This window comes from Bubalus kerabau, chromosome 15 (assembly GCF_029407905.1).
Source record: "Bubalus kerabau isolate K-KA32 ecotype Philippines breed swamp buffalo chromosome 15, PCC_UOA_SB_1v2, whole genome shotgun sequence".
Lineage (NCBI taxonomy): Eukaryota > Metazoa > Chordata > Mammalia > Artiodactyla > Bovidae > Bubalus > Bubalus kerabau.
In genome coordinates, this window is record NC_073638.1 from 4,391,289 (window position 1) to 4,417,951 (window position 26,663).

Consider the following 26,663-nt stretch of genomic DNA (forward strand, 5'->3'; position numbering starts at 1 on the left):
AACCTATTTTTTATAATTTATAGAAAGATAATCTAGATATGATTTAGTTTTACTTTACATATTTTAATATAAAAACTAAGCTAAATAAAAAGTCACACCTTCTCTATATCAGCTTATTAATAACAATGGAACTTTGTCTCTTTTTTCATTCAAATAATCTGTAATTTATTAAGCAAATACTGTTTGCCTCGCATAAAATACTAAAAAACTAAAGATATAATTGTGAACAAGACTACAATCACTCCAGAGAATCCCAACACTTTAGTAGATTATTGTTAGTAATTTGGGGCTCCATTCTAGGTTTTCTAAATGCCCAAACATGAATTTAATTGCCATCTGGTTTCTATCTCATTGTTTATGAGATCCCCTGTTCTTTCATGCCCTGGAGTTAAAGTATGTGACAATACTCCACCAAGTTAACTCATCTCTGGGTGCTAGTTTCTTCTCCCTGTGTCACTGTTCATCTGTTGTATAAGCCCTCAATCTTTTTGAGAGAAGTGTTTGTTTATGGTGACCAAACGAAGTTCCAAGACTAAGCTCTTAATAGGAAGCAAGAGGGGCTCAGTGCCACTGTGAGTCAAGGCAGAAACAGACCACACATTTCACCTTCAGGTTCAGCCTGAGAATTGGGCTACCTTTGGTTGTGTTAGCTGGGTCAAAGATGGGATGTGACAGATTTTCCTGTATGTCTGACTGCATCTCAGAGTACCAGGTGATAATCAGAAGACTCCTCCTGCATCAAGAAAATCCAGTCTCTAAAATGGTACCTTCCATAGAGTAGCTGCTCAATAAAACTGTGTCCACTAGCTCCTGCCCTGTTATAGTCAGCATCTTAAATGAGAAGCGGTCCATTCCCCTGAACTCACATTCTGTATCTCATGATTCAGCACTAAATTAAATATTTCTGCGTTACTTACTTTGTAATTTTTTTCCACTTCCTCTAACAGGACTTTAAAAAAAAATTTAAAGGCTAAGGCTATAATTTACATTTCCTTTGTCTCTCTGAATGATAGAGGACAATGGCAAGACTCTTGAAAAACTATATCAGATTTTTAATGACATCAGTGAATGCAAAGAATGATACTTTTTGAATGATAAACCAATCAAATCCCTAAACATGACATGAGTTTGGAAGAGAGAATAGGTGAATTAATGTAATTTTAAATTGTTTTTTCTTGTCATCTGAATGGGTCTCTGTAGCAAACTACCAGTAGAATAAGCTTTTAGAGTGGTGACTGATGTTGTAGAGTAAGAATTTGATGGATTTAAGTGATCATTTTACTTAGAATATGCTTATGCTGGTAGTTATCATCTATTTTATTTGGACAGAGCATCAATATATCAAGAGTAGGAAAATACGCACTTCGCTTTTGTGTGGAGCAAAACCCATGTTGCCTCCTGTGGACTTTAACATAGGAAGAAATTGCCTTGTGATATTTCTAATGATATTCTTAAAATAAACCTTACTCATTAGAACATATAAAAGCTGGATTGATACAAGTCTTTCTCTAAAGGAGGAGGGGGAGGCATGGGGATGAGGAAGCAGAAGCCACAATCATCAGAAGCATTCAGTGCAGGAATAAGAGGTAAAACCACAGCCGGCATGCCCATCTCGACAGGCTGCTAAGTACACGGAGGGCACAGCAGGACCTGGAACCCCATTTTCCTGAAAATAGACCCTAGAAACTCTAAGATTCTAACAGATGGACCCAAATATGCAAACAAGGTGGAGTTCAAAAGCAAGTTTGACTCACGCTCTCATGTGAAAATATTTTCATTTTTAGGTAACTTGCCAACGATAGATGAAGAATTATGGAAACGTAGCCAATCCTTAATCTCAGCCCAGTCCCCACCTACTTTATGAAAGAGTACTTAAACCAAGAGAGAATTATTTAAAGCAGCCAGATTTCTGGGGGTTTTCCCCTTCTTCCTCCTTTACTTCTCTTTACCTTTGTTCCTCTTCTTTGGTTTTCCAGGCTCTTGTTTATCTCAAAGAATAACTATAAATGTTAGCATTGATTAATATCTTCATCAGCAGTTTTCTGGTGTGAATCCCAGATGACTTTCTCATCCTTTACTCAAGTGTTTCTTTATGGAATGTTGGATGTCAGCAAATGACCTCTGAAAGAAGTGCAATGTTCTCTTTAAAAAGGCAACATTTAATACCCTCAGTTAAGATGAAGTCATACATGCAGATATTCACTTGCCTTTCTCTCTTGGGGGAGTGGATTTTCTTCCAGAAGCAAGAGAAATTTTATGACCTGATACTTTAAGAAAGAAGTTAGAATTTTGTTAATATAGATGCTCTACTAATATCAAATATTATCAGTCTTCCAGTTTAACTGCAGAAGAATGCATTGCTGTAATTTCAAATGCATGCTTATTAACAAGAGGGATTTTCTTTTAGGTAGGATGAGTGTTTGGGCATTGAGAAAGCAAGGGCTTGATGGAATTTTAAAATGGCTTGTTATTTTAAAGATGTTATATCTGATTCATCATGTGGTCTAGTTTATCATGATTTCTAATGGGAAGAAAGAAAATGAAGAACTGTTCATCATTTTTTGGGTAGTAAATTCCCAAGAGTAAATATTTATAAATTGTATATTATAGTAATCTGAACTTTGGGAGGGAAGTTATGTTTGTTTTTTCCAGCATCAGTTTTGGCCATTTAGACATATTAAAAGTACATTTCACTGGCTTGCTTATTTATATTAAAAAATAACTCCCCAGTTAAAATGTATTCCTTCATTGGCACCAAAATAGTACTGATTACATGTCTACCTTTTTTGTTTTTAAGTTGATTACAAGATTGTCTCTCCTACCCCTACACCAAGTTGTAATCACCTTGAAGTCTAAGGCTACCTCATTCATTTTCACGCTTATAAAAGCCTAGCTCAGGGCTTATTTCATGCATATTCAGTAAATATTGCTGAGTGTATTCTGATTACTACTACTGTGTTTCCATTTTTACTGGTAGTATTTTGGTAGTCTTCATAAAATGAAACTTTTAACAGTTTGTACCAGTATCTAGAATTAAAATGGATCATGTGAAGAAGGTCACATTTTAGATAGAATGTGACATCTGAAATCAGACTTGAATCAGGCAGTCTAGGAGGTCAGTGTGTTTCAAGTTGCAAATCAGGATACCTTGGGTATAGTTAGTGGGACATGTCCAAAATGTTTTTAAAATAATAAAATACAACTTTTTAAAGAAATAGACTAAGAAAAGACTAAACATTTCATACTACTTCAAGAGTCTCTGTTTTTCGTTTTTAAGAGTCTCTTTGTTTCAAAGATAGATGTGTGTGTGCTTTTGCATGTATGTATGTGTGTGTGTGTGTGTGTGTGTAATATGAAACAGGATCACAATTTAAAATGTAGATTGCTGCCCAAAAAAGCTTTAAAAAAAGTAAGCTTTAGGTATTTGAATATTTCACAATAATTCTGAGACTTTAATTTCTTATCTGTAAAATACAGTCAATGATAACTCTTTTGAAGGTCAGTTCTAGGGGCTAAGAATACCAGTATACGTAAAGTACCTTACATAGCTCCTGATTTACAGAGGAGACATGCAAAACGTGTTGCCTTTTACTAAAACTAGTCCATTTAAAATTTAATTGACAGGATTTATTCACATGTACACAGGATTGAGTCAAGATTTTAAATCCATAAAACTAATTTTCAAAATACTTTCTGATTTAAGAGATAATGATCTTTAAAAATATACCAGCAAGGACATTGCTTAATTAATTAACTCTTTATTGATTTTTCCTTGAGATAATTTATTTTTAGTTCAATGAAAGTATTTTTAATTTACCAGCCCCCTAGTCAAGTAATATTTTTAAAAGCTGGAATATGTCCAAAGGAATGCAACAGAAATTTTTAAGTGGTTCCAAACTTATCCAGTGAGGAATAGTTAAGGAATCTAGTGAAAGCCTATAAAAGAGACTATTTCAGATGACATTTCCATATTAAAAAGGTTGTCTTATGCCAGAGAAATGTATTCTTGACAAAGGGAAGAATAAAGACCAACTTATTGGAAGTTATGGATTAATAGAGTTCAATTCAAACAAAAACTCAAAAAACAAAGACTTGAGCCTGGTCCTAAAAAACATCATAGTTACATTAGAAGTGACCTTGCTCTGAGAAAGGCAAGTGTGTGTGATGGGATTTGATATCATGCAAAGTGTCTATTTAATTTAAATACTTGGTGATTTTTGATTGACTTTCATGGATTAGATATCCTGATACACAGTATACTCAACCTTGGTCAGCCCCATGTGACATGTGCAAATGAGATATGTTTTTCGTATAAATGGATCTGAAAGCTGAGTCTTGCAGAAAATACTGAGGAGTTTGCAAATTTTTATCCATGAAGGAATCCAAGCATTTATCAGGTCAGTTCCCATTTTTCATTGGCACTTAACTGCTGATCCCTGGCTGTACTCTGAATGTCTTCCTTTACTTTGTCACCTACTTTTGTCTTTAGTACTTAATTACAAAGAAAAGTAGAAAAGAAGTCTACTCTTTGGTCATTTTTAGTAACTCTACTGGATGTAAAGTGAAAGTGAAAGTTAGTCGCATAGCCGTGTCCAACTCTTGCAATCTCATTAACTGCCCAGCTTTGTCTCTGGAATTCTCCAGGCAAGAATACTGGAGTGGGTTGCCATTTCCTTTTCCAGGGGATCTTACCAACCCAGGGATCAAACCTGGGTCTCCTGCATTGCAGGGAGATTCTTTACCAACTGAGCCACTAGGGAAGCCCAGATATAAGCCTTGGTGCAAATGTAGACAAGGTTGGGAAAATGATATGAGCACAGGAATTCTATAAGGAAGAATGAAAAGTGAAAGTGAAGTCACTCAGTCGCGTCCAACTCTCTGTGACCCCATGGACTGTGGGTCTATCAGGATCCTCCGTCCATGGGATTTTCCAGGCAAAAGTACTGGAATGGGGTGCCATTGCCTTCTCCAGGGGATAAGGAAGAATACTGGGAGGCAAACTGATGATAGCTGGAAGGAAAAAGGAGACTCTATAAAAACATAATGAAGAAGCCAATCAAGAAAGGGAGACCTCCAGGGTAGGATTTTTTTTTCTGTAGCCTTTGGAAGGGCTTTGAGTGGCTTTAGATCTTGTTGGGAAAACAAATAATGGATATCCTAGTTCATAATGTAGTCTTAGTAGCTGAAAATGACTCTCCCATCTGAAAGAGCTTGTAGATGAGATATTTGAGGTGTATTATATGTGAACTGATTTGCCTAATTAATATAGGTCAGAATATATTTTTGACTTTGAACCCTGTGTTATATTAATAATACTAGTCTTAATGAATTGTTGTTGTTCAGTTGCTAAGTCATGTCCGTATCCACCCCATGGACTGTAGTACACCAGGCTTCCCTGTCCTACACTATCTCCTGGAGATTACTCAGATTCATGTCCATTGAGTCGGTGATGCCATCCAACGATCCTATCCTTCCCTTCTTCCCCTTGGCCTCAATCTTTCCTTAATGGATTACTGCCCTCATACATTTTCTGTGAGTCTGATGGCCTCAGGCAGCTGAAGCTTTTCTCTGAGGTGTTATAGCCATGGATTGTAATTAAGTCTGGAATATTCCATTTCCCACTATCAGCAGTAATGGAGAGTAGCTTTGTCAGAATGGACTGTATTGCTGAATGCGGCCTTAGAGATCTCATTCAGAAATTTTCAGATGTTATTTTAAAAGTGAAGCCCTTTGTTCAAACCATACTTATGTTGTAACAGCTTAATATATAAAGCCAGAAAAATAATCCAGGGACCTAGACACTGCCTACACTTGACTCTCATTCCCACCACAATTTAACCACTAGGTTCCCAAGAAGCATAATTAAAAAAAAAAAAAAAAAAAAACTACTTGATTGCCTTTCTTTTATGACCAGAATTTCTTGGAATATAGAGGAGAGAAGAAATTATTTTAGGACATCCTGGGAGAAAAATTCACTCTCTCAAGTATGGCAGAAATAACCTTTTAGAATGAATTGCAGTGAACATGCCTGTACATGTGAGAATGTGGAGAAATGAGAAGTGAGAAATGCCCCCAAACAGACATTTATATGTATTAATCAACTTGAGTACAATTGACCAATCATTTCTAGTACCTTTCCTAAAAAAAAAGGGGGGGGTCTATGAAAATCAATGTATTCCCCTAAATATACAATCGTTACTGGTGATTTAAAATAATTTTGCATAGGTACATTGTAGCATCTGCAGCAATGGCTTTTTCCAGGGAATTCTTCAAAAGAGCAACAGGTTTGGACAAGCCATCCTATAATTTCCTTAGACAGCATCTCCAAAGAGGCTGGTTTTCCTTTCATGGATTATCTGAAAATCAGTCTGAGCCTCCAGAGCCTTTTCAAGATAAGGTTCAGTGATTTTTTGGATAAGGGAAATGGATGGACCAAGATCAGTCAATCACAGTTTACACTGTGATAGCTCTGAGAACTTAGTCTCAAGGCCAGGTTTAGTGGTTACTGATGTTTTTAATAATTGCATTGCCAGTGAGCGCATGTCTTATAATTTCCGGAGACCTGAGACTCCCTCACAGTGATGGCATATATAGAGCCTGTTTCAATGCTTTTTCCGCCCCGAATCCATGACTGAATGTTTAATAGCATTTGCTATTTCCTTATCTGAAGACTCCTCTGGCCCCATCCCACTTACCAACTTAGCACATGGAGGTAACTCTCCCTCAGGAAGGAAGGAAGTCTGTGTGCCAGTTGTGCCGATCACCAGCACGTTTCTCTTAAGGTCGATGGAACACTGATGTCTCCTGAGCATATCCAGCCCGAGAAGCATGTCCATGGGCTGCTCCTCCAGTATAGAGAAAGAGCACTGTAAGAAGTCGCCTTCTATCTGAATCTGCGCTAGGTGGACTCGGCCGAGAATTCGCTGCGTGCCCACGCCTTTAGCGACCCCAGCCCACCTCCGATCCACCAGCCGTATGATGTTGCATCTCTCGGCACAGACTTGGTTCATGATGGTCATCTGGGCCCCCGAGTCGACGAAAGCCTTCAGAGGATGCCCGTTGACTCTGCAGTTGATGTAGAGCATGGCCACCTGGCCGAAGCTCTCCGGCGCCTCTTCTATAGCTATGCTCATGTTCTCCTCGATGTTCTGCTGCCGGATCTCCTCCTCTATCTTGGCCTGGGCCTCCAGATCGAACGGGTCAGCGGAGAAGAGGCGCAGTCGCTCTTGCTCTCTCAGCGCCCTCTCCCTTTGCTGCTCCATCAGGACCTGGGAGAAGCTCTCCAGGTTTCCGCTGAGCAGCGCTTCGGCCAGGGAAGGATTGCGCTCTTTCAGCAGGGACAGGTCGTGTGGGCTGGACAGGAGCATGCTCCGGACCAGGGCCGGGCTGTCCAGCCCTTGACCCGGGCCCGCCTTCTCCCCAGAGCCGCGGCGGCTGGAGTGCTGGGCCGACTGGGCGCACTGGTGCGGCCGGGAGCCGGACGTCCCGGGTAGGGCGGGCCCCGCCGGCTCCATGCGGCACAGGCCGACCGCCCGCTCTGGGGAGCGCGGCCGCATGGCCTCCTTCTGCAGTAAAATGACCATGTCGCCGTCCTTGAGGCCGTAGGAGCCCAGGGAGCAGTGGTCGTCGACGAGAAGCCGCTCCATGTAGACTATCTGGGTCTCCTCAGCAGGGATGCCAGACTCCAGCTCGCAGAGCACACGGAAATTGTGAAGTTCAAAGTCGGGCCTGACCTGCAGGGAGAAGGTGGCCTCGGAGAGGTCCCTCCGCACGCAGTAGACCGTGAGCAGCATGGCCCGGGCCCGGGAGGGCCGAATGGACAGAGGGCATCAGGCAGCTCGCTGGCTTGACTGGGGCTGGTCTCCGTGGATGGCTGGGCTGCTTCTAGTGACGTGGTGTCTTGTGCATTCACCTCCCCAGGAGATGCAGCCACTCACCGGTCTGGGGGCTGCCTGCCAGCCTCGGTGCCTGCTGCTTGGCCGCATGGAACCCTGCAGGGGCATTTGTGTTCCAAAGTCCATTCCTATGTGTGCTACTTGGAACTTAGACCACTTGTTCCCATAGAAACAAAGTCACTCCAGTCCATTTGGTTCTAAGTCTAGTCCTTCAAAACCTATTTGACCCGCGGTCTGAAAAAGATTGTTTCAGCTTTTCCCTAAACAACATATTAGCATTCTGTTCATTTGAGAATTGTATTCTATGTACTTTTATTTACCCCCCAAACAATGAGTATTTGTTTCCTACATGGCAAGTATCAGGCTAAGTGGTTGGTACAAAAAATGATGGATGGGACGTGGTGCCTTCCCTTGAGGATCTCATATTCTAGGGGTAGACTGATGGGAAATGAGTAAATCACAATTCTGGAGGTCAGTACTTTCAGACGTGTTCAGCATACTGAGGGATTCAGTGGAACAGAGGACGTCTCTCTAAAGATGAGACAGGTGGATGTTGAAGGATGACTATTTCCCATGTGAAAAGTGGGGAGAGTCACTCTAGACAGAACTGTATGCATAAAAGCAACAATTCATAACAAGGTCTGTTCTTTCCAGAGAAACGTGATACATTAAATGTAATAGGAGAAAACTGTCCGTGAATTTGAATGGCAGGCTGTGAAGCTGGAAAAAAATTCATTGGAACCAATTTATAAAGAGCCATATATGAACCCAAGGAATTTAAGCATTATCAATAAACAAGAATCCTCCCCTCCCCAACCCCACTCCAAAAAAAGGTGGGGAAAAAAAGAGAAAAGAAAGGAAATGGAAAGGATTTGAAGCAGGTCTTTGTGATCTTTACTTGTTTTATTCATTGATTTAAGGAAGAGTTTTCTCACAACAAATGAAAGATGTAATTTGGCAGGAGGGTCAGCCTAGAGGTTTTCTCAATGGCTCAAAGAGGGAGCTGTTGCTGGAATATGAAAATGTAAGAGGCAGTGCAGAATTATAGTGTTTCCTGAGTAGAATGTGTTTACCCGTTGGATGTGGGAACAGAATTGTGTGGAAAATACAGAAGTTCTCTAAAACAAGAGACTGGTTAGAAATAAGTCATTACTTTGAACAGATCAGTGAGGTGAACCTAGAAGAGACCAATTTGACATCAGTTCTGTAGGAAAGGACTTCCCTGGTGGCTCAGATGGCAAAGTGCCTGCCTATAACGTGGGACATCGGGATTCGATGCCTGGGTTGGGAAGATCCCCTGCAGAAGGAAATGGCAACCCACTCCAGTATTCTTGCCTGGAGAATCCCATAGATGGAGAAGCCTGGTAGGCTACACCCCAGGGGTTGCAAAGAGTCAGACACAACTAAGCCACTTCTCTTTCTTTCTGTAGGAAAAGGCAGGGTAAATACCGCCCTGCCTCACACTCTGACCCCAGGGCACAGCCCCACTCCATGCCGGGCTCGAGACCCAAAGGCAGGGGTAACATGGTCCTTCAAGGCAATGGAGATCAGGTAGAAAGCCTAGAGTGCCAGTTGTTTTTCTTTGTGTTTTACTATGTGTTTCCACTGTAGAGAGGTCGTGTCTTCCTAGCTTGGTCTTCCCAAGTGCACTTTTTTTATGAGCCAAAAGAGAGTTGACATCGTCTGCCTCATCCCCTCTCCTTACTTCAAGTCTTGTCAGAAGACCTGCCTTGTTACTTAGAGAAAGGCGTTACATCAGTCTGAAGAATTTGGAGAGGGGTTCTGTTTTTCATGTGTCTGTCTCAGATGGAAGACTATATCTGCACTCATTGCTCTAATTATCCTAAGGTCTCATGCTCACATTCATTTACATTGAGAATTGTGGTCGAATGCCTACTGTGTGTGGAGAATGTGCAAAGTTTTGGGGGTGCACATAAATAATGTTAAATACAACTGTGTTCTTAAAGGAACTTGGTCTAAAATAAAGGACATACACACGTATACCTACACATTGGGAGTTAAAAATACCACAGAATCTGGCAGAAGGTGAGACATATTAGTAGTATCTGTAGAACAAATGCAGAATATGGATAGGACTATTGGGCATGGAAGGCTTCCTGAAAGAGCTGAGTTTATGACAATGACAAGTTGGTCATGTGGAGTAGGCTAGCGGGGAGAACAGGCCGAGAACACTGCCTGATTTAAGAGCCTTTAGCTGGAAAGGCAGCACCTCATGACAAGGAGGACTTTACAAAATTTTAGGGGAAAAAAGCTAGCATCATAATGTTCTTGTAGAAAATCATGAATTATTTAGAATTATCTTTCACTCTTTATGGAGATGGATGGCCCTTTGATCTAATAATAATAAGTTAATAAATATCTTCTGTGGTTCTTAGTGTCCAGATAAGCCCATCAGAGATCAGTAATGGTTTCTCCTAAATTTGGGAACAACTGTAATGAAGATCCCCTAGAGAAGGGATAGGCTACCCACTCCAGCATTCCTGGTTTTCCCTGGTGGCTCAGAAGGCAAAGAATCTGCCTACAAAGTGGGAGACCTGGTTTAAGTCCCTGGGTTGGGAAGATCTCCTAGAGGAGGGCATGGCAACCCACTCCAGTATTCTTGCCTGGAGAATCCCCATGAGGGAGGAGCCTGGTGGGCTATGGTCAGGGTTACAGAGTCAGACACGACTGAGCGACTAAGTACACACACACACATAATGCGAGACATGTTCATATGCAAATTACTCTGCTAAGGAGCAGATGAGAAGTTAGTAGGGCTCACATTCCATATTCCTTTCCCCCTACCCAACCAGCTTTGAACTGTGGTTCTTAAAATATTGATAAGTCATGAAGGTAATACTAGGGTTTTGTTTTTTTAAGCAGTGAATAAAATTATTTTTGCAGAATGTCTTTTTTTTTTTTTTTTTAGCAAAACAAGTATTCAGAATTCATGTCAAAATCAGCCAGCATCTTTTTTCATGTTACCCTGCCTTGATACTGAATGTTATTAAATTTTATGTAGTATTTTTTATTATCTTATAATTCTTTACTTTTGGTGGCATTTTGAATTTATGTGCTTTTTTACCTTTTACTGAGAACACACAGTGGAAAACAAAGAGATTCAAGGTCTGGCCAATTAACTGTCATCATTCCATAGATCACAGGCTGTCAGGATTGGCAGGGAGCCTTCAAATTCTGTGGTCCAGTCACTCACTCAGATCTTAAACCTCGGTTGCCAAATACTCTGGAATCTGAAAAGATAAATACAGCCTCCTGTTTAGTACTTCAGTTTGTATCTTCTTTGATTTTTTTTTCATTTTACTCAGTATTACTGGTGATTCAAATACCATATGTATAATTTTCTTACCTCAAAATTATTAAAACCTCTTCTAATTATGTAATAAACTGGGGAATAATCTGGAATATATAAAAATACTCATAAATGTAAAATATTTTAAAATCTATAATCCTTATTGCACAGATCACTTGGAAATGGGAGCTCTGAATTATCTAGGTGTGCTTATCTGGGTAACGGAAGGTTATTGCAACTTTTCTTTAGGAGATTTTGTGAAGTATAGTCCCTTACTTTTCTTCCTTGGTAAGTACAATGTAGGAACATAATTGAATCTTTCTTTGATAAGTGAGACTCCTGCAAGGTCTCAGGGCTATCACTCAGAAAATCAATTCTCATTGTATAGCCTAAATACCCATAAAATAGAAAAGATGACACTCATTTCATACTGGCCAGTAAATAACCCCAAAATTATTTTTTGAAGTAAATCCATAATAGTATGTTTTGTAATTTGCTTCTTTTAAAAAACATAATGCAGCAAAAATCCAGATGATTAATGGTTCCACTTACTACAGTGAGTTGATATTTAAAGTACCATCTCTTGCTTTACAGAGCAAAATAAATGTTTTCTATCTGAAACAATAGCACAGCAACATGAGTGTCATTATGTAGTATATGTAATAATTAAGCAAATATATTAGTTTGCTATATTTTGTTTCCTTTAAATATATGCCTGGTGTTACTTTTAAAATACAGTGTAACTGAGACTTATTAAAACAGTTATATCATCACTTGAGATTTTCAATGCCATTTGAGGGAAGATATAGAATTTTTAAGGCTGTATTCATAGGCTGAGCAACTGAGTTTCCCACTGTTTTCATAGGTTAAACAACTAATTTTCCCATTTTCCTGTTTGCAATAAAATATTGTGCCAGAACTGCCAGTAATGAATAACATTGATTTCTTCAGGAAGCTAATCATTTAATAGATACATTAAAATGCTGTTCTGATGGAAGTTCAAGCTTTTATTAGTTTGTTTGGAGGTTTTCCCTAGTAAAAAGGCTTCACATTACCCATTTTTGAAACCTAAAGACCACAAGACCTCTTAAATACATAAACAGATATATAATTGAAGAAACTCTGAGAAATTAGCATGCCTCAACCTGCTGGGAACTCAGCTGGTAGTTTTTCTTTATTGTAAGAAAAATCAAGAGTATGAACAGAAGACCTACACATGCATTTGTGCACATGGTACACACACATGCACAAACTTGGAGAGAGCAAGTGCACACTCAGTGAGAACATAGAGCAAGCGCACACTCAGAACACGTTTTCAATTATTCTGAGAATGCAGTGAAGATGATGTCACTTTCCAACAGGGAATACTTTATCATGCCTTTATTTATTGCTTTATTTTATAGCATAACATTTTAACATTTTATCATATAAAGAGATGCATTTTAAGGTATATACTGTGTATTGAAGGTAATATAATCTCTTGTTAACTTTTCATGTTTTCAATACATATACTTTCCAAGTCTATATATACACGTGTATATTTTCATTTTTAAGAAAATTTGCTGCTACAATTTTGTACTTTATGGTCCTTTTCAATGTGTTAAGAATATGAAAAAACAGTCTGATCTATGGGATGCCCACCTTGTTTATTGAAGGTTTGAAGATTACTTATATTTTGTGATTGTTTATAGATTAAATAAAGTTAGTGTAATAAGTTAAAAACAGGATAAAAACAATTTATTAATGTAACTTTGTGGGTTGATAGTTACTTGTCTTGGGACTTCCCAGGTGGCCCAGTGGTAAAGAATCTGTCTGCCAATGCAGGCGATGTGGGTTCATCCCTGGGTTGAGAATATCCCCTAGAGAAGAACATGGCAACCCACTCCAGTATTCTTGCCTGGAAAATTCCATGGACAGGGGAGCCTGGCGGGCTACAATTCATGGTGCTGCAAAGAGTCAGACACAACTGAGAACACACACTTACTTTTCTTAAATTTCACAGTACCTTAGACAAGGAATGTTTTTATTTTCCTGTTTCTGCTGTGAGAATAATCATGTAAAACAAAATGTAACAGTAATGACAAATAGGGTCTTATGTTTTGAATTCAGCTGTGATTGAAGAAAATTAGTCAAACCGTTGTTATTGTTTATGCTTTTACAGTAACTTGTAACCAACTCATCTCAAAAACACATGTATACCTGTGTCGGATTCATTTTGATATTTGGCAAAACTAATACAGTTATGTAAAGTTTAAAAATAAAATAAAATTTAAAAAAAAAACACAATGTCACTGTAGTTTAGAAATACTATTGGGATCTATTTATAAGTTCAAATACACTTTAATAGTTGTAATTTAGTTGTGATTTCTATACTTTTTTGTTTTGTCCTTCCTATACAGTTAGTCCTAATTGGAAACCATGGAAGTGTCTTGACTCAGTCCAATTAGTTACAAAAAATAAGTGTCTAGAAAGTTACAGATTTGTTTACGTAGTTTTCTACCATTTGAAGATGAGCTCAGAAACATGTTAATAATTTCTTATAGTAAATATTTAATGACGACATCATATGAGCACGTCAGTGGACTTGGGGCTTTGAGGACACAGATGACTAGGACTCACTTTTCTCAAAAGAACAAGGTGGCTAGTAGGCCAGGTAAGACTCATGTACTTTGGATCATTTTATATAACAGAATGTAGTAGAAGTTGTAATAGATGTGTGAATAAAATGCTGTGCTTGCTCAGAGAAGACAAAGGTTACTTGTTTGAGTGAGGGGTACAAGGAGTGAGTAGGAATATGTAGAAAGCTTACTGGTGAAATTGCTCCTGAATTCAACTTGAAACATGACTTGGTCACAGCCATAGTTAAATTTTACCCAGCTGACTTTGGAGGAATAATGCTTTGCTCAATGTGTCATAGCATGAACATGAAAAGAAAATGAAGTCACTCAGTCATGTCTGACTCTTTGCGACCCCATGGACTGTAGCCTATGAGGCTCCTCCATCCATGGAATTTTCCAGGCAAGAATACTGGAGTGGGTTGCCCTTTCCTTCTGCAGGAGTATCATAGCATACGCTTGACTTTTTTCTCCTCTAACACACATGCATTTTGCTGTTCATTGTTTCCCCTTGTAGATAATGGAAGGATACAGTAGGACGTTAGGACTGGTGCAGGGAAGGAATAATAGTCTAGCTTTCTCCCCAACCCTAGCATTCACAAAGGCACCCGCACAAACAAACAGAATGAATGTCCATGTTTGTTTCTGTATAGAGCCTGGCTGGTTGAGCTAACAGTCAGTCTTTCATGAGGAAAAGCCAATGCAGTTCCTGGGTTGACATCTGCATAGATCCTTTTCTTCCTCTGCTTTAGAGTTAGTGAAAATTCTTTCAATATTTTGACATTGTGTTGCCTCTCAGTCTTAGTTTATGTTACTGTCTAGCCTGTAGAGATATTTCATTAGGAAATGTGAGCAGCTGCATTGCTGCTGCTAAGTCACTTCAGTCGTGTCTGACTCTGTGCGACCACATAGATGGCAGCCCACCAGTCTCTGCGTCCCTGGGATTCTCCAGGCAAGAACACTGGAGTGGGTTGCCATTTCCTTCTCCAATGCATGAATTAGGAATTTCCAAATGTCCTTGTAAGTGCTTTTAATGTAGATGCATATAATTAGTTAATATTATAGTTTAATTTTTTAAATGTCTTGATGCTATACACATACGTGGATAATATAGTGCAAACTGTTCTGAAAGTAGCCAGTTTCTGCATTGTCCACATATATTCACTCTGACACATGAAACATCTAACTCCCCGGTACATGCATGCAGTCCCGGTAGGAAAGATCTGAAGATGCCTCCAGTCAACAGCCATGCCACCCCAAAAGCTAGCTGTGTAGCAGGTCACTTCATTTATCATGACCTTCTGGGCCAGATTGACTGGATGCATGTTTCCCGTTAGGACAGAAGTATATGGTAAAGATCTCAAATAAATAAAGAAGCCCATTGTACCACAACAACATGGCTATTTGGATATTTTATAAATTATATGCTTGATAGGTTTCTACAACTGTCTTAGAGAAAATTTCTAGGTTGTTGTTTATGTAGCTTTCTCTATTCTAAACAGCAGCTGAGTTAATTGATCACCATGGTAATTAGCACAGCTGAATCCCATCTGTCTATAGAATTTAATTGTATTCCAACCATGAAAATGAGAAAGTCTGACAAACAAAAGCTTCAATTAAAAAAAAAATAGCAAATAAAAGAAATCAGCTCACATATTTTTCCCAGATAAATTAAATTTAGCAGGTTAGCTACAAGAAGACTTCTTTCTTAGGCCATCTAAATGATGTCAGGCTCAGAGAATCTCCCTCCTTATTATCAGAATGGTTTGGAGGTGTTACTGTCCCCCTGGGCTCTTTCTCTGTTTTGAGAGACGCGAAGCTCCCAGCCCTGTCCTCTATTCCGTTTTCATTTCCATTCCACTTAGGAATATTCTGTTTCGCTCAGCTCATAAAATGTGTTTAACTGCTGATATGCTTTTGTTTACTCATATGTTGGTTAAGTATGTCAGTGCTGCTTATTCACAGAGCATGAACAGTCTCTCTTTGGAACCCTCCAAAGGACGTGAACCGATCAGAAAAACCACATACCCTGGCTTTCCAAATAAGAGACCCAATTTCAGATGCTGAAAGGAAAAAAGATCAGATCATTGATTTTTCTTTTTCTTTACAAACTGTACGTGAAGTGAAACAGAAAGTTCTGTGGCAACCCTAACTAAATTGTTTTTCAGGCTTATTTTTCTGTATTTCCTTATTTTTCTTCAAAACAACTTAAATTACTATTAATCTTGAACAAAGACATGGTTTGATTTCATGTTCTTACTGTAGTATGTTTCATCTGGAATGTAGAATTGTGGTGGGCCCTTCATGCCTGTGGCTAAGAGACACTAGACCACATGTTCCAAGGATAACTCATAAATTACTGCTTATACAACATGAAATATACTGACATTAGATTGACATCAAAGAGTGGATCCCCACTGAAATCATGGTTGCTGATATTAAAGTTGAACTCTCAGATTATGTCTTTGTAGAAAAATTTAAATCGAGGAGGATTGTAAACTGAATTTGCAGTAAACCAGCCTGAATAAACAAGCAATGACAATTTCAGGTAGGAGGTATACTTTGCATTTGTTGGAATGGATATGTAGCCAATTTATCTAGGAGTTAGCATCAGGTCTCTATGTTCTTTTTTATAGTCTTAAGTAGATCACTTCTTTATGGTATTGAATTCTTCATCTAAAATATCTGAGATCATCATGGATATAAGATACTTCAATAAAAGAAAAAGAATTTATCTGATAATAAAATAGGCTCTCTGTGAATCACTTCTTACAAACAAGGCTGCAAGCTCTTTTCTTTGAAAATATTAACTCATTCTTCCTGTGACCAAAAAACATCAAAACACGAGCATTAAAAAAAAAACTAGTATCAAAAATTTAATCAAGTTATGTTATTCTATCCTTTTATAAAGCAACAGTATTCTATATCTCGGGTAGTAGTCACAGACACACACTCACAAACTGGGTTGGATACACAGTAAGATAGAAAGCCTTTACTTTCTTTGAAGTAAAGAAACCAGGGCTTATGCTCATTGGATTTGTCACATTCTCTGAATGTCCTTGGACGAAGTATCTATTTCTCTGAGCCTCATTATCCTCATATAAAATGGGGATGATGACAATGATCTCTTTTCCATAGGATTTTGGTGTGGGCTTAATGGATAACTTGAATTTGTCCTGTAAATAGAAAAACACTCTACCAAGGTTATCTTTCCCTCAATGAGTAGAAGCAATACTTAACAACCCAGAAAAGTCAAGGAGAATGGAATTTATATATCCTGAAGATGATATGCAGATTAATTTTAACTGCTAATTGACTCGAAACTGGGTGCTGTTGTGCCTTTAGAATCATCCCTACTCTCTTCAACTTGCACTCTAGGCTTCCCACGGTAGTAGCAAGAGTCTGTCACTAGCCTGCTTAAAAATCCCAAAAAGTAACCTTTAAGAGTTGAAAATAAATCCATTCAGAGTTCTTTATTTCAACAACTTATTCACTGTCATTTTGTTTTTTTTTTTTTTTTTTTTTAAATTTTATTTTATTTTTAAACTTTACATAACTGTATTAGATTTGCCAAATGAACCAAAGCAGTCTGTGACCTGTTCTTGCAGGTTAAAGTAAGTAGACAATGAGCGTCTGCTTGTAAGGTGCTTACAGAATTATTTAGCAGACAGAACATATGAAAAGACAATCCATTCACCATAATTGAAAGGGTTGCAAATTAAGTCTAGTTAGTAGGCAACCAAATTGTTGAGGTGGATGCCAAGAGTATGCTTTTTCCCATAAATTACGACTTGGAATTATTGTTGTGGAAGGTCATGTGTTAGATGGAACAGTAAAGAAAGCTTCATTCCACATACCTTCTTTAAAGGGCTTTTTTAAAAAACCAAACCCTCAATGCAGTTTACAGAGCTAAGCAAATCAACACTCAGGGTGAATGCCCAGAGTCATTTGGACTGAAGCATAGAACCACGAGGCCATGAGGTTTGCAAACCTAGGTGTCTCCTCAGGACAGTTGATTGCCACCTTCTAAAAGTTCCCTTGAAGAACCTGCTGTTTGACAGTGGTCATTGGCCCTCTGGCAATGAAACAGCAGATGCAGTCTCTCAGAGCAAATCCTTTTGATGGTGCACCTCAATAGTTAAAAAGAATCAGCAAGAAACTTTTATCACCTTCTCAATATGTGTATATATATTTATAAACTATATATAGTACTATATAATTTTATAAAATATTAAAGGGATAGATGTTTTAAATTGATCTACTACTTGTTGTCTACACTCACCCGTGCATCTTGAAGTGTAAGAACTTTACTTTTGAGACTTTCAGAAAATAATTAAGTCTCTGATGCTTTGAATATACCCAAGGAGCAGGCTTCCTTTCAGGTTGGCATAGGTTAGGAGCAAAACAGAAAGGCAAAAACGCAAAGAAAGCCTAGTCTTAAGAGAGATTCCAGAGAATCACATATGTAATGCCACTTCATGGGCTGAGACCAACCTCTCCTAAGACAATGACCAGCAGGTAGAGGTCAGGAGAAGACAACGTGGCAGCCACAGCCCCTGAGTCAGGAGCAATTGGAACACAGCTCTGCCTGTCCTAGTTTTCCCACCTCCTCTACTGACTTTGGGGGCAAAAATGCAAAGGATACTTGAAAGCCACTATAAAGACTCCATGTGGGAAGTGACAGATAATGAAGATTCAAGAAAAAGAGAGAGATGAAGAAGGCAGATTCTGAAAGTCTTTACCTTTGCTGCTCAGTGGCTGGGAAAGTTTATCAGTGCTTTAGAAAGAAGCGAGTTCGGTCCCTGGGCTGGGAAGATCCCCTGGAGGAGGACACAGCAACCCACTCCAGTATTCTTGCCTGGAGAATCCCTGGGACAAAGGAGACTGGCAGACTACAGTCCATAGGATCACAAAGAGTCAGACACAACTGAAGCAATTTAGCAGGCTTGCATGCATTGCTGAATAAACAAAAGCTGTGATTTTGTGATGCTTGTCCTTTTGAACATACTGCTGCGGCTCCAGCTCATGGGATTTGGTGGATAAATGCTCCAGATTCTCCATCTTTCTGTGGGGCAATTCTGAAGTATGTTCTTCAGGCTTCCTCAAAGGGTTTGAACTGCAGTGGACCATGGCAATGATGCGTTCACTAGATTTTCTCCCTTTCTTGTCCGAGTATAACCAATTCTCACTTGTGCCTCCTGGAATACGCTCCCAGATAAAGACTGTCTGCACCCATAACCTTGCCTCAGTGTTAAAGTCCAAGGAGAAACAATCGTAAATGAATATGAGCTGGGGGATTGGTGGTGGTTAAATATTTATCTGTTAAATTCTCTGTGGTTTTATTTCAGCCATTTCTTCCAGATGCTCAAAAAAATCCAAGTACATTTTACAAAAATATAAACACCATGGACTTACACCTTACATCATCGGGTCAAAATCTTGCTTCCTGGATCTGGGTTCAATGTGGACGTGGAGTTGTTACTGTTTCTACATATTCTGTAATGGTGTTATTAATTGTTGCTTAAATTGTCTGATTCAGATTCAGAAGTGCTCTGTCAGTTTTATCTATTTGGTAATTACAGTATATAATAAAATGTAGACAGTTTGACGTAAGTCTTAAGGGCATGCACTGCCCATGTACTGAGATTCAGTTCCGCACTTTGAGGCTTTTACTTCTGTGCATAAATTTATTTATATTTTAAACAAGAGTCTTAGTGTTGATATCTTGTTGACTCCTGAGAAGCACACATAGCATTAGTTTGTGGGCTTATTTTTAAGCATCAATCACATTATTATACTTGATCAAGGATGTGTTCCATATTCTACTTGCAAATCCTTGAGATCAGTTCTTCAGTAGAGATTATACAGATTTGATACTTATGTTTGCAAATTGGTAATTTGTATGCACATTTTTGACAGAGGTCTTATGTGTATTTCTCGTTGTTTTGACAATATTAGCAAACATTAGAGACACTGATTAAGTATCAGTTTTTTGTATGCAATCCAGGAGACTTCCTGTGGTTCTTTGAAGAAAATTCGTATTCTCTGACCAATTTGTTCTACATTTGAAATATGGATACAATAGCAGCATGATAGGTAATGAATACAAGTGTTGTTTCTTTTGTGTTTGTATCATATTATCATGTTCAAATGTATTCTTAAAGCATATACTTGAAAATATTCTTTTGATTTAGCTATTTTCTTTCAAGTCCATGTTTTTCTAGTTTTTTTTCTTTTTTTAAAATTTTATTTTATTTAACTTTACAATATTGTATTGGTTTTGAAGGTACATTTGAGATAATATTAACACTTATCACAAGTTTGTACAATCTTTTTTTCTTAGGTTAGCAATATTTGTATAAAACATGCCTAGTGTGGTAATTCACTCTGAATATGGCTTTTAGATATAATAGGAAAATCATTTCAAAGAGAATTTCTGCAGTAAATATATAAATTGTAATAGGCATTTAGCCAACATATAAAATTTTATTTGAATGTCCATGGTGGCTATACTCATTTGTTGTTGAAAAACAAATGCTGAGCATCTGTTTAGCACATCTCTGCTGCTGCTGCTAAGTCACTTCAGTCGTGTCCTACTCTGTGCGACCCCATAGGCAGCAGCCCACCAGGTTCCCCCATCCCTGGGATTCTCCAGGCAAGAACACTGGAGTGGGTTGCCATTTCCTTCTCCAATGCATGAAAGTGAAAAGTGAGTGAAGTCGCTCAGTAGTGTCCGACTCTTAGCGACCCCATGGACTGCAGCCCACCAGCCTCCTCTGTCCATGGGATTTTCCAGGCAAGAGTACTGGAGTGGGGTGCCATTGCCTTCTCTAGATCATTTTATATAATCTCTGGTCTATGGCTACATAATGTGTTTCAAGGAAAAGATAGGTAACATTTCTTAACAGTGAATTGTCTTTGTATAATATTAAGACTAGACATTAGGAGAAATTGTGAAATTTACCAAGAATGAATCAGTAGTGTGCTTTTTTGTTTAAAAAAAAAACAACAGAGCTATTGATTAAAGAATAGTGTCATCTTTTTCCCCTTGTACTCAAATTCAACACTTCTTAAATATTCCCCAAGAGGTAGGAGCATTTCTAGAATGATTATATATCTATCTTAGGTGAGTTGAGTGAGATGAAAGAAACTTTGCTTAATTGAAAAAGGATGATTGGAAATGTTGAGATCAAGAGCTTCCTGAAAAGACAGGATTCTGTTTGAAATGCATTAGAACAAAGAAGTTTGTAGTTCAGAAAGATGTAAATAAAACACTGCTCCGAAGACATTTTTGTTGCTTACTTGCAGCTGTTATTTACTTGAGATTTTGGTTATTTAAGTATACTTTATTCCAGAAGATACTCAAGATCATAGTTGTGGCATATTTTTAATTATATACAAAGCTATACTAAGTGGAACATTTCACCCTGGGGAACACCCCAGAATGGCTGGAGCCACTTTATTAAGTGAGCTGCTGCAGTTTGCTCTGGTTGCTAAATCAAAGGTTTTATTTATTTACTTATGTTTTATTCCTTTGGGCAATAGTTGTTCCATAGTTTTCATTTTTGACTAACTGGATGTACAAACAAATAAACCTTTGAATAAATAAAAAAAGTTTTTACATTTTTATATAGTTATTACCCAAATAGTATTGAATAGTATACAGGAAACTTGAACAACAAAAATGGCCTGTAAATTTAGTGTGTGTGTACATACCTAAATTTACCTAAATACTTGATAAGGTTCAGATATATACACTAAATTTTAGCTTAACATTATAGAAACAAAAACCTAGACAAAATATTGTTTCACATTTTTAAAAATCTTAAGGTCATATTTTTCTTTACTTTTGGAGTGGTCGGAGCCATCTGTTTTGGAAATTGACTTAGGAAATTGGAGGGGTAAAATCTATTTCATTCTCAGTGCTATAGAAAGTATATGTTATTATAATATCACACTCTAAACAATAATTATGAAAGCAATTTCTATAAGCAGTCCTGTTTTTCAGTCTATTCAAAGAAGCTACATAAATTAATGCAGTTGTCTCTCTCAGCTATTGAATCCAGCTCTCCATTTTGGACATGGCATCCATTAAGTTAGAACTTGGAAGAAAAATACAAAGAACAGTAGTAAGTCAGTTGAATCTTATTTAGAGTGGCTATTTTAAGGAAGCAAACTGAAGATGACTGTAACTTTATATATGTCTATTATTAGCTGAAATTTTTTCTTTAGTAAGTGGTTGAGGTCTGTTATATTTCAGTTCAAAACATTCTTCTTTCATTAACAGATTTCTGGTCTTTGTGCATTACATTCTGTTTTTGTTCCTTGCTGTATTCACTGGGGAAGAAAATAAGGAAGAATGGTCCTTCCTTGTATCAGAGCCCTGACAGGGATCCTCAGAACTTGTGAAATCAGGAGTTTTTAGAATCTGTTGAATGAGCTACTCATAAACATAGTCATTAATACCTTTTCTACTCACACTGTGAGTATACCCTTTCCAACACTGTTCATCTCAGCAGCCCTCCTCCACCTTGACTCTTAAAAGTTTCCCTCTGTATAGACATTAAATAGCTATTTGCAGAATAATCTGTGTAATAACTGTCCCAAAACTCAGCAGCTTAAAACAAAAATTATTTATTTTCGTTCGTGTGTCTGGGGTCAGATGTATCTTGACATACATAGACTAAGCTTGTATGGTGTTTACCCTCTAAGTTCAGGTTGGATCTACATCTGTCTCTCAGCCTTGGTAGCCTAACAGGCTACCCAGATACATGTGTTTCTTCAGGAAGTAGCAGAAGCAGAGATGGCTGAATAGAAACAAAGTCAAAAGTGAAAGTGAAGTCTTGTCCAGTAGACTCCCCCATCCATGGAATTTTCCAGGCAAGAGTACTGGAGTGGGTTGTCATTTCCTTCTCCAGAAGATCTTCCCCACCCAGGGATCGAACCTGGGTCTCCTGCATTGCAAGCAGATGCTTTTACCATCTGAGCCACAAGGGAAGCCCCCAAATAGAAACAAAGGATGACTCCTAAGGCCTAGGTTCAGAATCAGCACACCAGCACGTCTTCCTGAATTCTACCATCTCAGTCAAGTCATATTCCCAAATGTAGTATAAATGGGACAGTAAAATGAAGCAGTTGACTCAAGAGCAGGGATTCCCAACCAGTTGGTCCTTAACCTGTTAGGAAGCAGGCCGCACAGCAGGAAGTCAGTGGCAAGCTAGTGAGTGAATGTTCATCAGTTGCTTCCATCACTCGCATTACCCGCTGAACACACTGCCCACCCCCCACTTCCATCTGTAGAAAAAGTGTCTTCCATGAAACCAGTCCCTGGTGCCAAAGGGTTGGGACTGTTGCAGAGCACTCCAACTAATTTAGGCTAGTGATTCTATACGTCAGACTTCAGAGAATCAATCTAGTTTTAGGTTTCCCTGGACCAGTGCAGCTCAAATGTGATCCACGGACCTGCTGCCATTCCAGGAAACCTTTGTTCATAGTTTATGCTTGGTGTAGATTAACTGTGGCCCTGAGTGCATTGTTTAGTTTGGTAAAATTGTTTTTTTAAATAGCAAGACATTTTTGACAAAAGAAGCAGTATGTTGATTTTCAACCAAGTTCAGGCTCCTCATCACATAGCAGACAAGCACTCTGAATAGCCTTGCCTTGAACTTGTTTAGAAAAATGAATCCCTTAATCTAAGATTTTGATTCTTCCACTAATTATAGATCCAGAACTGAAGATAAAACATAATGAATTCAACACCTATATATTGGCATTGATGGTCGTATCTTTTTTAAACTATTCCATTAATAATACAAATGCATGCATGAAATAATATATTAGGATAGATATGAAACTTGACAGTTATGTGAAGGCATAGGAAAAAGTGAGTTTAAAATATGACCATATCCTAAGCTCTTAAAATATAGTCATTTTTCTAGATCTAAATAAAAAAATATGCTTTCAATTGCCTTTTCAACATATTCTAGAAACATTTGTTGTAGTTTCCTGATTTTGTATAAGGTACCTATCAGAATACAGCTGTGATATAATAAAATGTGAAGTGAAAGTCGCTCAGTCCTGTCTGACTCTTTGTGACCCCATGGACTATACAGTCCATGGAATTCTCCAGGCCAGAGCCACTCCCTTCTCCAGGGGATCTCCCCAACCCAGGGATTGAACCCAGGTCTCCCACGTTGCAGGCGGATTCTTTACTTATATACTTTGTCATAGATATGATCTCATTCATATTATTGAAATATTTTTCCGTTCTTTAATTTTAACTTAGGAGCTATCAATAAATCATTTGTAATATCCCTGGGAGATTAAATGGATAAAGTAAGTTCATACTTTATGAGGTTTATATTTTCAGTGTTCTATCAATAGTCACAGTTATCTCAGACTTATTAGGAAAAAAATTAATGAAATAGTTCTGGGGCCTAACATTCCTAAAAATTGTGTCAAAAAAACTCAGATTTAAAATATTAAGTGTATTATCTCCATCTCTACATTTTGTTACATATGTTACTTCTTCTCTTTGAAATAATAAATTGGACTGTGCTTCACCACCCTCCAAATTCCTAAAATGTTTGCTGCCTAGAAATCATTGTTTGTTTACTTCTTTACGTTATTACTCTGTGCGTCAGTTTAACTAAGTGGTTTTTCTTTCATTTCTGGTTTAGATTTCATAAAGGCATTGCTATATGTCTTTTAGCTTATTAGTTTGCTTGTTTTTGGTCCTTGGAATCATGTAGACAATGGCCTACTATTTCCAGACTAAGAAACTGTCACTTTAGATTAGGTAATCTCCTCAAGGCACACAGCTAGAAACTAGTACAGAACACTCCCTTCAAACACACTTATTGAAAGCTCATTCAGTTTATCCCTTTAACAGTTAAGTTCAGTTGTGTCTGACTCTTTGTGACCCCATGGACTGCAGCATGCCAGGCCTCCCTGTCCATCACCAACTCCCAGAGTTTACCCAAACTCATGTCCATTGAGTCAGTGATACCATCTAACCATCTCATCCACTGTCATACCCTTCTCCTTCTGCCTTCAATCTTTCCCAGCATCAGGGTCTTTTCCAGTGAGTCAGCTCTTATTATCACGTGGACAAAGTATTAGAGTTTCAGCTTCAACATCAGTCCTTCCAATGAACATTCAGGACTGATCTCCTTTAGAATGGCCTGGTTGGATCTCCTGGCACATAGAGGTGGCAAATATAACATGTGTATGATCATTTATCCCTCTTTCATACTCAGGGTTCAGTTCAGTTCAGTCGCTGAGTCGTGTCTGACTCTTTGTGACCTCATGAATTGCAGCACGCCAGGCCTCCCTGTCCATCACCAACTCCTGGAGTTCACCCAAACTCATGTTCATCGAGTCCGTGATGCCATCCAGCCATCTCTGTCATCCCCTTCTCCTCCTGCCCCCAATCCCTCCCAGCATCAGAGTCTTTTCCAATGAGTCAACTATATGCATGATGTGGCCAAAGTATTGGAGTTTCAGCTTAAGCATCAGTCCTTCCAAAGAACAACCAGGACTGATTTCCTTTAGAATGGACTGGTTGGATCTCCTTGCAGTCCAAGGGACTCTCAAGACTCTTCTCCAACACCACAGTACAAAAGCATCAATTCTTTCGTGCTCAGCTTTCTTCACAGTCCAACTTTCACATCCATACATGACCACTGGAAAAACCACAGCCTTGACTAGATGGACCTTTGTTGGCAAAGTAATGTCTCTGCTTTTCAATATGCTATCTAGGTTGGTCATAACTTTCCTTCCAAGGAGCAAGCGTCTTTTAATTTCATGGCTGCAATCACCATCTGCAGTGATTTTGGAGCCCAAAAAAAGAAAGTCTGACACTGTTTCCACTGTTTCCCCATCTATTTGCCATGAAGTGATGGGACCAGATGCCATGATCTTAGTTTTCTGAATGTTGAGCTTTAAGCCAACTTTTTCCACTCTCCTCTTTCACCTTCATCAAGAGACTCTTTACTTCCTCTTAGCATTCTGCCATAAGGGTGGTGTCATCTGCATATCTGAGGTTATTGATATTTCTCCTGGCAATCTTGATTCCAGCTTGTGCTTCTTTCAGCCCAGCATTTCTCATGAGGTACTCTGCATAGAAGTTAAATAAGCAGGGTGACAATATACAGCCTTGACATACTCCTTTTCCTATTTGGAACCAGTCTGTTGTTCCATGCCCAGTTCTAACTACTATTGCTTCCTGACTTGCATAGAGGTTTCTCAAGAGGCAAGTCAGGTGGTCTAATACTCCCATCTCTTTCAGAATTTTCCACAGTTTATTGTGATCCACACAGTCAAAGGCTTTGGCATAGTCAATAAAGCAGAAATAGATGTTTTTCTGGAACTCTCTTGCTTTTTTGATGATCCAGCGGATGTTGGCAATTTGATCTCTGGTTCCTCTGCCTTTCTAAAGCCAGCTTGAACATCTGGAAGTTCACAGTTCACATATTGCTGAAGCCTGGCTTGAAGAATTTTGAGCATTACTTTACTAGCGTGTGAGACAAGTGCAATTGTGCAGTAGTTAGAGCATTCTTTGGCATTGCCTTTCTTTGGGATTGGAATGAAAACTGACCCTTTCCAGTCCTGTGGCCGCTGCTGCGTTTTCCAAATTTGCTGGCATATTGAGTGCAGCACTTTCACAGCATCATCTTTCAGGATTTGAAATAGCTTAACTGGAATTCCATCACCTCCACTAGCTTTGTTTGTAGTGATGCTTTCTAGGACCCACTTGACTTCACATTCCAGGATGTCTGGCTCTAGGTGAGTGATCACACCATCGTGATTATCTTGGTCGTGAAGATCTTTTTTGTACAGTTC

General features: G+C 38.6%; 2 protein-coding genes and 1 non-coding gene across 4 annotated transcripts in view; 1 reads left to right on the forward strand and 2 right to left on the reverse strand.

Moving 5' to 3' along the window:
• The window catches only part of PDGFD (platelet derived growth factor D), a 283,416-nt gene that overhangs the window by 131,475 nt on the left and 125,278 nt on the right, over window positions 1–26,663 (forward strand). The gene's annotated exons all lie outside the window — the stretch shown is intronic.
• DDI1 (DNA damage inducible 1 homolog 1) lies at window positions 6,603–7,865 on the reverse strand. Its single transcript, XM_055547473.1, has one exon. The coding sequence runs from the start codon at window positions 7,791–7,793 to the stop codon at window positions 6,603–6,605; it is 1,191 nt and encodes a 396-aa protein (XP_055403448.1). The 5' UTR covers window positions 7,794–7,865.
• TRNAC-GCA (transfer RNA cysteine (anticodon GCA)) lies at window positions 22,745–22,817 on the reverse strand. The gene has a single exon. It is a non-coding gene; the product is annotated as a tRNA-Cys (tRNA).

What these genes read in the sequence shown, in the direction of transcription:
- DDI1 (XM_055547473.1), bottom strand. Translation starts at nt 7,793, where the DNA reads ATGCTGCTCACGGTCTACTGCGTGCGGAGGGACCTCTCCGAGGCCACC.